Source organism: Sebastes umbrosus, chromosome 15 (assembly GCF_015220745.1).
Source record: "Sebastes umbrosus isolate fSebUmb1 chromosome 15, fSebUmb1.pri, whole genome shotgun sequence".
Classification (NCBI taxonomy): Eukaryota; Metazoa; Chordata; class Actinopteri; order Perciformes; family Sebastidae; genus Sebastes; species Sebastes umbrosus.
The window spans coordinates 24,113,012-24,131,126 of NC_051283.1; the positions used below are offsets into that span (position 1 = coordinate 24,113,012).

Below are 18,115 nucleotides of genomic sequence, written 5' to 3' on the forward strand. Positions count from 1 at the left end.
CAGTTTATTTCCTGTTGCAGTAGATGTAAATAATATCAGCTGACAGGAAGAAAACATGGACCCAAACTGTTGCATAGCAACGCAATTCTGTTGCAATTCCATTGAAATGCACTAAAACGGAGCGTTTCAGACAGAGGGTAAATACAGGTATATTCAGGCAGACAGTATGAGGAAAATAAAGGGATTTTTGAACATTACAGCATGTAAACATGTTCTAGTAGAAACACAAAATACAAGTATGGACCTGAAAATTAGCATGATATGGGACCTTTAATATACTGCTGGATAGCTTAACCTAAAATAATATATAATAATTTATTAGTTGATTAATATTTGTATTACTGTACTAATCTAAACCTACAAAGTAACCAATCAGTAAAAAATGTGTCAAATAGGTCCTAAATGTAGTGGAGTAAAAAACTACAATATTTGCATCCAAAATGTGATATAAAGTACAAACTCATTCTCACTCTTTGTGAGGTAAAAAGTTCAGGTTTATACAAATCAAATCAGAGTGACTCCTCTTCTCTAATAAACAATCTTTGATAGCACGCGCAGGTGCGCATCCCTCAGCAGGTGCGCTCGTGACGTCACTGCCTGGTTACAAGTGCCAGGAAGAAAAAAAAGATTTCCTAACTTAGTTACCGCTCAGACAGACACGGTGCAGCTCGTCTTAAACGCGGTTTTAAACTGGTTTTACGATTAATTTAAGTAAAGAAAGTTGTGTTTTAGTAGTTAAGGAAGAAAAAGGTGGACATTAAAGGTGGAAAATGGGTAAAAAACAGGAGACAAATCCGGACTCCGAGTATGGTGAGTTGACATCTTCCGTTAGTTACCTCAGGGAACGTTAAAATGTTATTGTACTTTTGGCTAACAGAATATGTTGTGTCTTATACTGAGTTTTTAACACACTTTATGTCGCAAGAAAAGTTTAAATATTATGCCAATAATTTTTTTTTTTTTAATCAAAAATGTTTTATTTTGACGTGGATATAAGATAAGATAAGATAAGATAAGATAAGATAAGATAAGATAAGGTGAACCTTTATTAATCCCCTGGAGGGAAATTCAGGTGTCAAAGCAGCAACATCAGCAAACAGAGTGAAACACAGGAGAGATACAGGTATACAAAAATTATAAAAACAATAAATAGAGATATAAAAGATACAGAGTGAATGGGTGAACATAGTGTGTGCAGTCCGTCAATAAATAAATGTAGTAGGTGCAATAAATAAATAAATAAATATGTTACTGTTAGCTAACTAACTAGTAGCTTTAACTCCAGATATGCAATTATCAGCCTATCTAAATAGATCATATATACATATATATACTGTTTACATAAATACATACATACACATACGCACGCGCAGAATATACAAATACAAAAACACATATAATCAATATTCAGTCATCATCCTATTCTAGCTCTCTATTCACAATCATCCTGCTCCAGCAATCAAATCAGATATGTTCCTTTTTATATTTAAGTCCAGCTACTGAAGTTAACGTCATACAAACTGGAAAGTTTCCCTAAGGCCAAATGTAGGCTTGTCTACTGATGTGTGAGTCAGCGTGTATATACCTGAGTCACAACATTGTCCTCAATAAACATGGTTTAATAGTTTACCAGCAACACAATAAAATTGTCATAATATATTTATAGCTGAGCCAAAACATCCTAGACACTTGACCTACAGAGGAAGAAATAGCTTAAAATAAAATGATATATATATATATTATTATTTTAAAATAAACCGGAAGCTTTGAGTTGGCTACAAATTAATCTCAGAGTAGAAAAAAATAAACATATATTTCTTTTTAGCTTTTTTTTTTTAAATTATTATTATTTTTCTTGTGAAGTATTGGGTACTTTTACCTCTTTGTGTCTCTAAAAATAATACAAATCTGAGAAGGAAAAACCACTTTTTCGTTTCTCAATTATTATTTTCCAAACTAACACATTACCACTTGTGATGGGAGATTACAAGTAACATCGCTTCATTTTAAGGGGTCACAACAAGCCAGAAAGGGTCTGGAAACACTGCTTTAAATTAACCAAACTGTCAACCAAGCACTTTCTTATAATAAAGTATAATAGTCCTTTGTTATGGTTAAAATAATAATATGCTAAATAAAGACATGCTGGTGGCAATTGTAAATATGTTTTACTTTATTTTGTTTTGTTGTGAGCTTGGTTATTTAGAAATCATACTAGGTAGAAATCTCATTTATTAACTGCCTTTGTGGTGTTAAAGTAGACAAGAAAATTGCGTCTCATGTTCGAGTTGATTCAAAAATAACTTCTCAAAAGACACGGCCAGTGACAGAAGATTATGAAGGTTGATTTGTTGCTTAGGCTTGACTGTAATTATCGATTTTAGGGCTGCAGCTCTCGATTATTTTCATTATCAGACAATTATTTTCTTGATTAATCGATTAATTATTTAGTCTACAAAACGTCAAAAACTAGTGAAAAATGTCCATCGCAGTTTCCCAGTGTAGAAGATGCCCTTTTCAAATGTCTTGTTTTGTCTGACCAACAGTCTAAAAGCCACAGATATTCAGTTTGCTTTCACTAAAGACTGCGAAAAACTGAAAATATAGACAATTGTGAAGCTGGAACCTGAGAATTTTTACTTATTTTATTAGTCGATAATTATAAAAGTAGTTGCTGATTCATTTTCTGTCATCTGCTAATCAATTTATGGTTTGAACTTTAATCAATTTATCCTCCAACTACATTCTCTATTAATTGTTTGGTCTATAACAAGGTTAGAAAATGGTGAAAAATGTCCATCACTTGGATGACATTTTGAAATTGTTTGTTTTGTCTGACCAATAGTCCAAAAGCGATCAATTAACTGATTGTTTCAGGTCTAATATTGTTCATGCAGCCATAGCAGAGTCTCTGAATGTCTGGTGTTGTGATATAGACAGACTGAAAGAGATGTACAGTATCAAAAATACACAGAAGAGAAAGTTGTACATGCTGAAACATTTGAAACCTGCCTGTGACTATTTGATTTTCAGCCGTCCGTCATGTGTACCGCAGAGTCTCTCTGCATCCTTGTTTACTCTTAGTGGGATTTGATGTATTGATAGAGACACATGTCTATTGACAGTCCGGGAGGTTTTGCAAAAGCTACAGTAAACAAACCCTCCCTGGAGGTAAATATCAGATGTCTCCACGTATATCTTAAGAATACATCAGAGAATAAGACGACGACAGAAGAAGTGAACTTCGATGTCGGAGCTCACTAATCATGGTGACACCTGAACCTCTGTTCTCAAAAGCCTTTGAATGCAAATTCATGTGTTCTTCTTTAAACTCCTCACCATTTCTAATTTGAAATGAGTTCTCTACTGTTGTTCTAGCCTTCATGAGGAAGTAGAAATCCTTTTGTTGAACACAACAAGGCGTCCTAATTCAGACTTACTGTTGTTGCCCAATTAAGTTTGGTCATTTTATAGTACAATATGTTTTGAGCAGTTAAACATTTCAACGTTTCTTCCTGTTAACAATGTGAAGACACTCAGTGTTGGGAAATAAGTGACTTGCAAGGGGTTGTTATTGCTGCAAATCATTGACCAGAAAGTCTGTAAAAGCTGCTTGAGGCAAAAAGGGGAAAAGACTCAGGTCTGATTTCAAATCACAATCTAGTTAATGTAGCTAATGTATAAAGCAAGAGAAGCACCGATGGGTTTATTTTGAAAAGCCTTTTTTTTTAAAGTGGCAAGAAGTTCATCACGTAAACACACAATATTCCTTCTATAGCACTTTTTATATTAGGTAGGATTATGGAGAATTAAAGATATTGTAGGATGTCAAGTAGATTTACTTTTTCTTTTTTAAACTGGTGGACATCTTATTTTGAAACCAGGAACTCAACGTGATTAATGAACAGACATTTTAATAGATTCAGCAACTCTCTCCATTAGAGCTGAAACAATTAATCAGTATTCGGTGAGTGATTAGCGGTTAATAATTAAGTTTCAGTTGTCAAGAAAAAACTCCAAACATTTGCTGGTTCCAGCTTCAAAAAATGTAAGGTACTGACGCTTTTCTCTGTCATAGAGTAAACCGCCCAGCAGTAAAGCTACGTTTCCATCATTTTGGACTGAAAGCGACCACCGGACGCCAGTAATACGTCCGCCTAAAAAGTGCCGTACAAAAGTAAAACAAAATTAATTCTATTTTATTATCATATTCTACCGAAATGACCTGTGTCGAACAATAAAATATTATAAATATAATAAGCGTTTTCAGTCCAAATTGGCGGCAGCTGCTGTCGTCAAAAAAACACTGGAGTTTGCTTCTATACTCTTTGATTGCAATGGGTATTCGTCACTATTTTCTGACATTTTATTGGCTAAATGATGATTTTTATTAATATATAATGAAAATAATCATTAGTTGCACACTTACTCTCCATTTTCTCTTTGAGTATTTATAACAATAAGAAATCCTTTCTGCTGCTGTCACGGCTTTGACGTGTTTAAAGGTAAATAAAGGTCTTGAGGAGTTACGTTACAGTTTCAACACTCAAATCATGAATACGCCCCTTCCCCTCATATTTTACACTACTTTTTAACAATGACTCTCTTTCTTTCTTTCTTTTCCCCTGGGATAGTCCTGCGTATACTGCAGGTTACCTATTAACCTCATTTTCATCTCTTTTCACTGTAAAATATAGAGAAGGGTGAGGTTTGTACAATGAACCACCATTCATTCAGTTACTTAAAGAAAGGCATCCTTTCAGTCAAGTGACCCATTTCTTTGATAAATATCTGTCACTCCAAATGACTGTTACCCAACTTGGGCAAAGTAAAGTTATCTCCAGTAAAGGTCAAGTGATGACCCTCACACCCGTCGTCTCGCAGCTAGCCTGTCTGGGGTTCAAAGTGTAAAGGTTTAAAGCTTTCCTCCAGCTTTTTTACGAGGGCATAAAAGCTGAAAAGTCCTTTTTTATGTGTCACACAGAGACACAGTGAGCCATTTTCCATGTTGTCATTTACTCCAAACATACAGCAGTATCCTGGCAGAGCTGAAATCTGACACTCACGGCATGACAAGGCCGATGAACAGGTTCCCTTATTGGGAAAATGTAATATCATTGCCTGAGTCATTTCTCTCATATTCCACAAATGAAGGTTTAGGAAACAGCACAGAAGTGTGATCTGTCAAATTCATGTTAATTAGTGCGGCTGTCTTGATTCACATATTTGTTTGTTGTTTACATAAGAACCTATCAGATATTACTGATAGGAGTTTGTTTAGAGGAGAGCCCTTCTTATCTAAGATGTGGAATTTTAGTTTCACTGCTCCATGGAAGTTTTTAATATTTTCTTGGCCTCTGTGTGACAATTTGTTGAACCCTCATTGTGAATGTGTGCGTTTCAATTTTAATGTTTACTAGACGAGAGCCTTAGAGCCTAATGAAAAGCTACAAACTTCTTGCATCCTGTTTGAATATTTGCATCCTACTCAGACGTCCTGATGGGAGTGTGTTCGCAATGTTGACTCAGTGTCATTTCACCCCTATTCAAATTACACTCAGTGGAGATAGTTTAGCTCTTCTAGCTGCCATGAGAAATGATTGTGGCGATCTGCCTGGCATAATGTCCATCCCCTGGACCAATCAATTTAATAGAGCACATTAGTATTTGCATGTATCAGATGGTAATCAGGCACTTAACCAAAGGAACACCTGCTCACTTTTTTATCACGTCATACGTTCAGGTTCAACCTTTTACCACTATTAATTTTCTATTAAATGCTGATTCTCCTGTGTTGTTATTTTGTTGTATTTTCATCCTTAAACCTGCCAAAAGGTGTCTGCATCTTCTTCTTCTTCCTTTTCTGATCATATACTCCAAGCAGCCTGTTGTGTTTTTCCTGCCCAACTGGATAATGCAACGGAGGCTAATTGAGGCTCTCATTATAATGATTATAGGAATGTTTTCAGTTGGGATCTCCTCAAACTAGTTTTCAGATTGTCAATTTCTCCCGTTAAAATGATTTAAACGTCCGTCACTCTCCCTCCTCTGAAAGCCATACTTCAAATTCAAAGTCTATTCAAATAAGCCTGAGCTGCTGGTCTCAGTGCTGTGCCTCAACTCTGGTCCTTTTCTCTTCAGAGCGTACTCTTTGTGCGTGAAGGAACTAACGTGAACGAACTTCTCTTTTAGTTTATATGGAAAGCAGCTTGTGTGAGACGAACGTCACCCAAATAGCTTTCATTGTTTGTTCTTGCTGGCAGTCTCTCTCTCCCTGTTCCAGGAAACAACAAGGAGATATTCATTTCCTGTAATACGTGCCACCTCTGTTCTAGTCGTTTTATTGTAAAGCACCTGTGAATAACTAACCTGTAAAAATATAAGGTTCCTTCTCTTGTCTCTAAAAGTATTTCCTTGTTCACTTGCATCGTAATTCATTTACTCTAAGAAAATGACCCATGTTCAAAGTGAGCACCGGACAAAATGAACATAAAGTCTTTTAATGCATATTTCCCCACAAGGACAGCACACAGATTTAATCAGCAGTGCATTTCCTTGACGTGGTGAAATTGCAGGTTAAGTGCCTTTACAGAAGCAAGTGATAAGCTAATGTGTCCTTGATAATCTGTCTGAAACCAAACCCAGAAGTTGCTGATTATAATGGTGTACCAGTCACTTTGCATTAAAAGCTACCCAATGTTGTTTTCTCTTCCCAGGGGAACCTGCTCAGTTTGACCCAACATTCAATGGACCCATGAAGAAAAGGTGAATCTGTCTCATTGGCTCCTTTTAATCCCCAAATCCTCAGCCCTAGCTGTGTGTGTTCGCCGAGTTTCTGTTGACTGACTGAATCACACTTATCACCCCCGAGGCAAACGTCAATGCAAAGCTCAGCCTGCTCACTTTAACCTGTCGCTGTCTCTTTTTTCTTCATCAGAGGGTGCACTGATATCATCTGCTGTATCCTGTTTATGGCAGTCATCCTCGGCTACATAGCAGTTGGGGTTTTAGGTGAGAGTGACAACGCCAACACAGGCCTTAGTATCGCCCCAACAATCATTGTTTTCCACAATCTGCTCTCTGGGCCCTTCTTGTCCATTCTGTTTGTTCAAGGAACAGTTCAACATTTTGGGAAATGCGTTCATTCGTTTCTTGCTGAGAGTTAGATGAGAAGATTGATACCTCGCTGTCTATCCATTCAATATGAAACGAAGCTTAGCACCAAAACTGGGAGCAGGCGGAAACAGCTAGCCAACAAAATCGAGCTCCTCTAAAGCTCACTAATTAACTAGGGCTTTCAATCAATTTAAATAATTTTAATATTTAATCGCGATTAATCGCATGATTGTCCATATTAATCGCAAATTAATCACACATTTTTTAACATGGGAGTGGACAAATATGCTGCTTTATGCAAATGTATGTATATATTTATTATTGGAAATCAATTAACAACACAAAACAATGACAAATATTGTCCAGAAACCCTCACAGGTACTGCATTTAGCATAAAAAATAGGCTCAAATCATAACATGGCAAACTCAAGCCTAACAGGTAACAACAGCTGTCAGTGTGATGACTTGACTATGACTTGCCCCAAACTGCATATGATTATCATAAAGTGGGCATGTCTGTAAAGGGGAGACTCGTGGGTACGCATAGAACCCATTTTCATTCACATATCTTGAGGTCAGAGGTCAAGAGACCCCTTTGAAAATGGTCATGCCAGTTTTTCCTCGCCAAAATTTAGTGTAAGTTTGGAGCGTTATTTATCCTCCTTTGTGACAAGCTACTATGACATGGTTGGTACCAATGGATTCTTTTGGTTTCCTAGGTTTTCATATGTTACCAGTATCTTCACTCTAGCTTTAAAACTGAGCCCGCCACAGCCTAAAAATCTCAAGTTGCGTTAATTCGTTAAAGAAATTAGTGGTGTTAAAACGTATTTGCATTAACGCATTATTATTGCGTCAACTTTGACAGCCCTATAATTAACACATTTCATTTTGTTCGTTTAAACATACAAAAACTGACGTGTAAAGATGACGGTTTGTGGTTATACAGGGGGTGTTGTGTGTCAAGCAGTGGCTTCCTGGATTTATGTACTGTAGACTAACAAGCAAAGTAACAAAGCTGTCACAACTGTCAGAGTTTCAAAATTTGGTTGCTCCATTAAAATTTCAGACAATGACTGTTTGTGGGTCTCTTTGACTTTACACTTTGGCTTGTCAGAGTTGCTAACTCAAATCAATTTAATTCTGTTTGTATGTTATATTCACCGCTTTTGTAGGTCATCTCTACTATTTCTTTATAGCTTGCAATTATCCAATGCTGTTAATGGGGGACAATATTACAATTCTTGTTCTATGAAAAAAAAAGCACTCCACAGTTGGGCCAGAGCCGACACAATGCTTTAGCTGATTATCAGGGAATTTCAGTAATTATTTATTTATTTAGTTACTTTAGTTTTTTTTGCTGTCCTTCTTTTCTCTGAATCTAATCCTTATACTTTCATTCATCATCAAAAAAAATGTACATTTAATATTTTGAGTATTATTATTACGTACCAACAACATATTTCTGTGTGAAAATCCAGTCAGTCTTTTTATTGCCCTGTCATCAATCTCATTCCGACACTCAGGGCTTTCTCTCTTATCTAGAGTCAGCAGAGATGCCTGATAAGTAAAATGTGTGTCAGCGGCTGAGTGTGTCTCAAATAATCAGCTATTCCTTTCAATGGAGGCAATTCAAAAGCAACGGTTAGCTAAGGTTGATTTATGGAAGTGGAAATCTACTGGCCTGTGTTGATAAATTAAGGCTGGAGTTAAAAATTCTACTAAATATATGAGAAATAGTGGTGGCCTGTGTGTCTAGCTCAGATGAACAAACAATACAACTACACTAACATGATACTTTAGATCACATTACATTCATTTTTTGTCCACTGCGACTTACAATAGGTGCATTCAAACTAAACTCCATAGCAACAAGAGAGATGTTCATCTTGGTATGCATCCTGTTAGACTTTTTTGCCCTCTTGTGGTTGTACTGAAATAATTCATTAATTTATAAAACCATCATTGACAAAAACCCTCCATTTCTCTGTTCACTACTCAATATCCCCAACAGTAATCGCAATTTAAGTTCTACATAACAAGTATTCATCAGTATGGTCCTAAAGACTGCACCTCTTTTGGTCGTCACTTGTTCCAGTTCGCCGCTCCTAGCTGCCTCTTGGCCAGGTCGTCATTGTAAATGAGAATTGGTTATCAATTTATTTAACTGGTTAAATAAAGGAACACTAAATTCTGTGACCTGAATAGGATATTTTAGCTATATTGCCATTGCAAATATTTTTATCATAGTTAATAACATACTAACGTCATTTGTAACCCAATCTAAATATTAGACTGTTAAAATTTTTAGTCAACACATCATATACTTTGTCAACACGTTGATAAAGTATATGATGAAGTATGACAAAATAAACATTTATAACATAACATAGAATTTGGCGTAACACCAGAATCACACCGATGTCTCCCACCTTAATCAACAGGGTAACTTTCTCACATCCTTCCCAAACAAACACCATAAAAGTGCAGTTTTTTGTTCAGTAAAAACATGCGCTCGTGCAGTAGTACCGTTTGTCAGTGCCAAACATAAAATGGACATAATGGAGCGTCACTGACTTGTAATTATTTTTTACGTCATTGTCTTTTCTTCTTATCTCTGTTGTAATGTGTGTGTTTTTTTCTATCAGCTTGGCTCTTCGGAGATCCACGACATGTTCTTTATCCAAGAAACTCAACTGGATGGTTCTGTGGCATCGGACCAAATGAGTAATTCAATTTCTCTCTCACCTTCTCACATCATTTACTAGATATAATGAATATGCATTTGACTGATACAAAATCAACTCTTTCTGTCTGTCTTCTCTCTCTCAGAGGCCGACCCAACCTGTTCTACTTCGACCTTCTCAAATGTGCCACGTCTGTCAACATCATGGCATCTTCTCTTAATGGTTTTCAGTGTCCAACCACACAGGTAGAGAGGGCTGGCTTGATATTGTTGTTTCTAATTATACCGGACCGTTTAGTGTACTTTTCCAGTGTCCCAGAAAAAATCATCTTTTTTCATTACCTATAGGTGTGCGTAGAAAACTGTCCCACTCAGTTTGGGGCTGTGGGAATACTGGATTATCGTCCAAATGTAAAGCCGGCAGATGTTTTCAATCAGAGCCTCTGTGTGCCATCCATAGACCTGGCTACTACTGACCTGGTAAGTCCCATTTTGTTACCATGTTTAAACTTTGTGTGTCTCCTTAAAAGTTCCCAAATGTGATGTTTGTTTTGAGGAAACCAGATTTTCTGCATTTTAACCTGCAAAAGTAACCTGACACCAACTTTTTTTAACCACATGATAATATTTGTTTTTCCTCAGAGTGTTAAAGAAATTGTGGACAAGGAGCTGTGTCCTTTCTTCTACATACCAACGATCTCTGGTAAGTGAAACCACTCATAAAGACTACATTATATTCATATTAAAGGAACAGTGAGTAACATTTTGGGGTAAATAAATGTAAAATATAATATTCTTAAGTATGTTTCTATTAGTGTATAATCACCTGAAACTAAGAATCGTTGTGTTTTCGTTAGCTTAGAATGCACCCTTCATATCTACATAGGGAGCGGCTCCTCTTCACGGAGTTGGCCATGTTGCTCCGCCATGTTTCTACAGTAGCCCAGAACGGACAAACCAAACACTGGCTCTAGAGTTTTTTACGTTACCCAAATGCCACAGTAGTTCTCCGGCACGCTTGTGAAACTGCGGTCGTAGCCGTAGAGTGTAAAACTGTGGTACCGCCAGCCTCCATCTGGCTTCCATTGCTCCTAAAGTAGTGAGCAGTGGAGTACTCAGTTGGTTGCAATCTGCAACCACACCCCTAGATGCCGCCAAATCCTACACACTGTCCTTTTAATTTTGGTCTGACGATACATTAGCAGTTTCATGTAGCTACTTGTTTAATATTAGCGTGGATTTAACTGCTACTGTAGAGGAACTACACTGCTACTTGTTGTATATTAGAGTTCTTGTAATGAATTATAATTAAATCCATTTCCAGTTGATTTGATTATTTTTCTCTACCGTTAGCGCTGGGGAGATGTTTGCCCGATATCACAGCACTGGAGAGGATCCCTGAAGCCTTTACCAATATTCCAGGTTTACCCTCTTCCGTCAATGACACAGTCGACCAAATCAAGAACGGCACAGGGTAAGATACAGTGGATTTAAAAACAAATAATTCAGCACATGCTCTTAAATCACAGATAACCGCACATATGAAGACACACACACACTTCTAACAACCCTGTTTGTTTCTCTTCATCTCCAGCACAGGGTCGGTGGTTTCGTGAGTTTTTGTGTTGACCTTTAGTGTAGCAGCTGGTTGTAGTTACTCTTAGATACCGTGTGAAACTCTCTCTTGGGACTTGCAGAGTTAGAGTATTAATGTGTCTAGAAAAACTCCATTCTCTCTCTCTATACTGAGTGTCTGGGGTTATCTCTATCTTTTTTAGCCTGTCTTTACATCTACATTGCTTTTAGTAACTTCCAGTAGGCTTCAGAGAAATGTATTGAATCTGTTTTCATTGTTAGTTTTCCCTTGTTTCTTCACTGTATTTGTTTTACGTGACCCTTTTTACTTTTCACTTTTACAGTTTAAAATGAGAACTGTCACCAATGCAGCTTGTCCTTGCTTTTGTCTTCAACAGGGACATTCTGAATGGCTTCAGTGCCAGAGAGATTGGCGTCCGCATCTTTGAGGATTTTGCGTCGTCATGGCCGTGGATCCTCCTGTGAGTTGCCTTGCAGGATATTCACTACATCACACATACATTGCCACCTATTGGCAGAAGTACAGAAATATAAATGACTCTTCAGATTAATGTGCAAAACAAAGCTGAACTCCTGGTTGTATCAAATAATCATTAAATTGATATTTTTCTAGTACATTTTATATGTCTCATATGTTTTATAATTTAATAATTTATGCTTTGATCTCTTATAAACCTCTTCAACCTTTTTTTTAATCCTCTCCTTTTTTGTTTTCTTTCTTCATAACTGTTTCCTCTCCCCTCTCAGTGGTCTGGTAATAGCCATGATGGTCAGTATGCTGTTCCTGTTGCTGTTGAGATTCACTGCTCCAGTGATGGTGTGGGTGCTCATCGTAGGAATCCTGGTCGCTGGGGCATATGGTAAACACTCAACTGGAGCAATTTTTAAGTAGAATTTTTAGGGTTGGCAAACAGATTTGCCACCACCGATATAGATTTCTAAAGAAATATTAATATTTGTACTATTTCTTCCATTCCTTTTTTCTTGGAAATTCATTTGAACATGTGGAACAGAAAGGCAGCAGAGATGTTCGGTCGTGAATGCAATGCTGTTTTGCAGCCGACTCTCACACCACCACAAATCAATTCTGTACAATTATTTGTTGTAAACAGAGCAGATTCAGATCCGTACGTGTTGCTGGACCCGTGTTTAACAAGTGGAGCACAAAAGTTATAGTTTTATGTACTGGTTCTGAACACAAAGTCAACAAGGGCAGTTTATTATTATTTGTTTTGACGAAATTATATGTTCCTCGTAGCCTCTGAGTTGTTGGAGTGTTTCTCTTGCAGGTATATGGCACTGCTACTGGGAATATGATAACTTCAAGCGGGCCTCTGCTAGCATCTCTGACATCGGTTTCACCACCAACTTCAAGGTTTACCTGGAAGTCCAAGAGACCTGGCTGGCGTTCTGTGAGTCTGATTAACATCACCAAACCTTTCTCACAGTCGGGATAAGTCTCATCTTTTTAGTTTAGTTTTTAGTGGCATTTTTGGAAGGATAGGAAATGAGAGATATAAAATGGAAAATAACCAATGACATCATAAATGCCAAATCACATCCACATCCAAAAATAAATGCAATAAATCCATTGTTAGTATGTACATGAGTCACGTCATGTTGAGATTGAACTGATTAGATTTTGGTGGTCAAAGGTCACTGTGACCTCACAAAACATGTTTTTTTGCCATGACATTTTGGACAGACACGGATGTAAACTGCAACTTCAGTTGTTGGCAGAAGCATATAAACGTGAGGCGGTTATGCTTAGTTAGTTATGCTTAGGTAGCAGTTTTTCCTTCTTGTCAAACCTTTCTCTCCTCCCCCCTCAGTGATAATCATATCTGTGGTGGAGGCGATCATTCTCCTGACCCTCATCTTCCTCCGGACCAGAATCCTCATAGCCATCGCCCTCATCCAGGAGTCCAGCAAGTGAGTCCTGATGCCATACATTAAGACTCTGTCCACAGGGTTTACTCGCTTTGAATGACACCTAATATTAACCCGTGTCTGTTCATTTGAGATGTTCTTAATTTTAAAGGGAATTTATTTAAAGGTTTATGAGGTTCATGTTTATTGTTTTTTTTTGTAATCTTCCTGTGAAAAGTGGCATAACCTCATAATGTGTGTGTTCATATTCCACAGAGCAATCAGTCACATGATGTCCTCTCTGCTGTACCCTCTGGTCACCTTTGTTCTCATACTGGTGTGTGTCGCTTACTGGGGCGCCACTGCTTTGTATCCTTTCATTTTACATAGGCATGTGCATATGTGTTTGTATGTATGCTGTTAATAACACGGTGCACCTTATGCAGTTATAGACTTTAGTTAAAAGGTTTCTGAGATGACTCTATCACCCATTATGTGTTAAGTTTTACTCTACGATCATGTCTACGGTCCAGAGTATCTGTTCTTCTCTTAAACTGATGAATGTAGATATCTGGCCACTTCAGGAGGCCCAGTCTACAAAGTGGTGGCTCTAAACTCCACTTTGAACGACTGTAAGACTATCAATGGCACTGTGGACTGTGACCCTCAGGTGAGTGGGCAGAATGGGAACCTAGTGTGGATAAAAAATTGTGACCTAAAGTGACTTTGGTTGAATATAACATGTCCAATCACCTTACCTCATCTGATATGATGAGTGGGATTAAAAAAAGTCACTCCCTTCACACCCTGTTGCCCGCTGCTGTTTCCTCCTCTCAGAACTTCAACTCGTCAGATTACTCAGGCTGCCCCTCGGCCAGCTGCATCTTCATCAAATACAATGACGAGGGTGTCTTCCAGAGGAACCTCTTCAACCTGCAGATCTACAACGTGGTGGCTTTTCTCTGGTGTGTCAACTTCGTCATCGCCTTGGGCCAGTGTACGCTGGCAGGCGCCTTTGCCTCCTACTACTGGGCCTTCACCAAACCAGATGACATCCCCACGTTTCCCCTGTCGGCTAGCTTTACACGCTCACTCAGGTAGGTTAATGAGCTGCTGTCACATCGGTTAAATTCCTGCAACAATAAATGTGTCCATCCACGTCAAAAGTGTCCAACATACTGAATGGCTGCAGTCCCAAAGGATGCCGTTTCTGTATCTCTGTCATCCAGTAATTCTACTGACATGATTACACTATATCCTACAGAGGGTTATGCAGAAAGGGATCTTTTTTCCCCCTGAAATTTAAGAGTACATCACAGGACATACCAGCAGACTGCAGTACCCTCTCTGGTTTCTAGAGGGCGCATTAGACCTACACATAACAGTTTGGGGAAGCACACCTTTAGACATTTCATATCATTTTGTACATTTCAGGTACCATGTGGGCTCTTTGGCATTTGGTGCTTTGATCCTGACCCTGGTGCAGATAGCGAGGATGATTCTGGAGTACATCGACCACAAAACAAGAGGTAAGGCTGACATACCCTCATCTCACACTCACTGTCTGCGTTACCTTAAAGAATACTGATCATGTTTTATCTGATTGGTTTATTTTTGTAACTTGTGCTTCAGTGTAAATGAGTCTCAAAGGATCATTTGGGTATTTTTCAACATGGACCCTATTTTCGTCACTTCTCCTTGAGCGAGACTCTTTCCATGATGTCAGACACTTATAATAACAATCAGAGCCTATCATGGCAAAAATAAGCACTTTAAGTGGACTTAAATGACGGTGCCAGCTCGCTCCAATAGTACCATATTACAGCCCATGAGCGGCTGTCGTCTACAGCACTCTCGCTCAATACTGGACCAATTTCAGAAATTGTTGTCCTTATTAGTCAGTTAGACACAAAAACATGGGAAAATAGGGTCCAGGTGAAAAAAACCCAGAAGTTACCCTTTATCTTAACAATAGATCAAAGTGCACTTTATTCAGTGCAACTTTTAGTCTTAAAGATATGATATATGAATCCCAGGACATATTTCAGTGATTAATGGCTGATGCATTTGAAGCCACGTGCTGTCACTGTCCAAAACACTATCTCAAAATGTGGTGATTGTCAGATTTTCCAAATAAACTGAAGAATGTTAGTTACAAAGTGCTACTTTATAAGTAAGTTAATGGCGTCCAATAAATGACGGGCTACTTATTCGTGTTTTGGCTTTTTGTCTCCAGCGGCCCAGAATCCATGTGCACGTTTCATACTGTGCTGCATGAAGTGCTGCCTCTGGTGTCTGGAGAAGTTCATCAAGTTCCTCAACAGGAACGCTTACATCATGGTGAGCACAACATATTATTGTACAGTTGTTGTTCCCTCCTATTTTAATTGATACTATTATTGTTGTAGTAATAATATTTGTGTAGCTTTCATCTGAAATCATACAAAATACTATCAAAAGGAGAAAAAACATGCTTTGCTATAAATTAAATACAAGTTTTTCATATAATACATTTGATATTATTTGTATTATATACATTTTTAATTTTTTTTTATTTTCCTGAAACAAGTTGATTTTGTTTTCTCGACAGATTGCCATTTATGGGAAAAACTTCTGCGTCTCGGCCAAAAATGCTTTCATGCTGCTCATGAGAAATGTAGTGAGGTTTGTGCTGAAGTCATGTTTCCTACTAAAGGAGTTTTAGTCTGTTTTCAGTGCTGGCCTGTTGATAACATGAATATATTTGCATGTGTTTGAGCGACTCAGTGAATAGTGTTGTGTTTCTCTGACTCTGACTGTGTCCCCTTCAGGGTTGTGGTGCTTGATAAAGTGACAGACCTGCTGTTGTTCTTTGGGAAGCTCTTGGTGGTCGCAGGAGTGGGTAAGGATGACACCATGTATTAGGAGCGGGTTATACTAGAGAAGAAGTGGTTCAGACGATGTGTTGGAAACCAAAGGTGTTTATAATAGATGGTCTGAACGGCCACATTGGAAGACGGAGTGGAGAGGTAGCCGTCAGAGAGGTGGAGGTCGCGATATTGTATTGGCACACATTTTCAGACAATCTTTTCTTGAAGACACCGTGGCTCCTTTCTCACCTCCACGCATGACGGATCATCAGTTTTGAAAGTTACACAAATTGTCGAACGCAGCCAACCACCATGCAATTCCGAGTATACTGGCCCTTTCAGGCAGTGTGTGTAACATTTCGGGGGATCTATCTGCAGAAATGGAATAAAGATGTGTTCTTTATTCATTTGAAGCCCAATAAGCATTTACATGAATGCATCAGGGAAGAGAGGAGACACTGAAACCTCAATCTTTGTTCCAGGCGTGTTGTCCTTCTTCTTCTTCTCTGGGCGAATATTGCTACCAGGCAACACCTTCCGCACTGAAACCCTCAACTACTACTGGATGCCGATTATTGTAAGTTACAGATACTATAGATAGTTGTCAAAGTTTATTCTTTGTTTTACCTTATTTTCTTTTTTGTTTTTGTAGACGGTGGTGTTTGGTAGCTACCTCATAGCTCACGGATTCTTCAGTGTGTACAACATGTGTGTCGATACACTCTTCCTCTGCTTCTGTGAGTACCTGTTTTCGTTATTCTTGTGGGGAAAGATTTTAGAACATGCAAATATACTCAAATCACTTTAATTAACATCCTTTTAGCATGTCAATTTCAAGCTAAAAGCTCAACTTGGGTCATTTTTAATTGAATAATACAACAATACAGACAGAAACAAAACACACTTCACTCAATTTGGCTCTCACTCTCACAGTGGAAGACTTGGAGCGTAACGACGGATCTCTACAGAAGCCGTACTTTATGTCCAAAAACCTCATGAAGATCCTCAACAAATCCAACAAAGCACCAAAAAAGGTTAAAGGGAAAGACTGAAGATCATTTCACCTCTTAAACACTGTCGCAGATTTTCAGCACATCTTTATTTGCATCTTCTTTTTACCCTGTTAACGCTCCATTGTTTTCCAAATAAGTTTACCAAAACTAAGTTGCTGATTTTGCACTTTTTAATTCTTATTTTATTATGTATGTGCATATGTAGTATTAATGACTGTACATGAAAGAAAAAAACTGAGCATGTGAATGCAGGTAATGTGAAGTTGCAGGGTATCGTACGTGACATATTTCTTTGTTAAAGTCATTTTTGATGTGGCTCATAATGACTGAAAGCCAAAAAAATTGTACTTCTATTATTTTAAACAATATTTGTTTCTGTTCATACCACTCAACATTAATGCTGCACGCTCCGGACATTTTAATTATTATTTGTTAATCCAGTTTTACAGCTTTTAATGCAGGTAAGAGTTAGTTTTTTCTTCTACTTCTGTCTGAGAATCTTTATTTTCCCAAGATGTGATTTCTTCAGGTGGAACAAAAAAATAGTAAAATGTTTATATATTTTTAGATATTTGTATATAATAAAAGGTTGTTTATAAATACAAACATTTTATGACCACAATGTTACTGATTATATTGAAAATAATGTAATAAATTTGTAAATATGACCCAGCAGTCAACTACTGTGTTTGCCATCAACCTACATTTGAACCCTGTCACTGTTTCTCATCCTTATATAGAGTCTCCAGTACATGGAAACAGATCATTTTTTTAATATTTAGTTTTGGTTTTCTTGTTTATTAGATTACATATCAAATCAAAAACAAGAAAACATTTTCCTTTTTTTAAAGCCTACAAAAAAACAAATTCACACCATTTTTTTCTTTTTTTATTTGTTTCCTGACCTGGATTGAATGACATATTTTAATAAACAGATGATACACATACCCAAGTTTGATAATATTAAAATGTAGAAATGACGACGC

The 18,115-nt window shown here is 37.6% G+C and overlaps 1 protein-coding gene across 1 annotated transcript; it reads left to right on the forward strand.

The window, feature by feature from the left end:
• Positions 1–588: 588 nt before the first annotated feature.
• slc44a4 (solute carrier family 44 member 4) lies at positions 589–17,797 on the forward strand. The gene is made up of 22 exons (XM_037794072.1): positions 589–810; positions 6,717–6,765; positions 6,938–7,011; positions 9,765–9,843; positions 9,949–10,048; positions 10,151–10,282; positions 10,445–10,505; positions 11,156–11,276; positions 11,776–11,859; positions 12,146–12,258; positions 12,688–12,810; positions 13,231–13,330; positions 13,544–13,636; positions 13,835–13,937; positions 14,105–14,364; positions 14,702–14,796; positions 15,504–15,607; positions 15,858–15,931; positions 16,078–16,148; positions 16,599–16,693; positions 16,769–16,853; positions 17,050–17,797. Exons 1-22 carry the CDS (start codon positions 771–773, stop codon positions 17,166–17,168), a joined length of 2,175 nt encoding a protein of 724 aa, XP_037650000.1. The 5' UTR covers positions 589–770; the 3' UTR covers positions 17,169–17,797.
• Positions 17,798–18,115: the final 318 nt, after the last annotated feature.

What these genes read in the sequence shown, in the direction of transcription:
- slc44a4 (XM_037794072.1), top strand. Translation starts at nt 771, where the DNA reads ATGGGTAAAAAACAGGAGACAAATCCGGACTCCGAGTATG. An exon ending in AAATCCGGACTCCGAGTATG is followed by an intron (nt 811 to 6,716) that starts GTGAGTTGACAT and finishes TTCTCTTCCCAG; the next exon opens with GGGAACCTGCTCAGTTTGAC. An exon ending in CAAATCAAGAACGGCACAGG is followed by an intron (nt 11,277 to 11,775) that starts GTAAGATACAGT and finishes TGTCTTCAACAG; the next exon opens with GGACATTCTGAATGGCTTCA.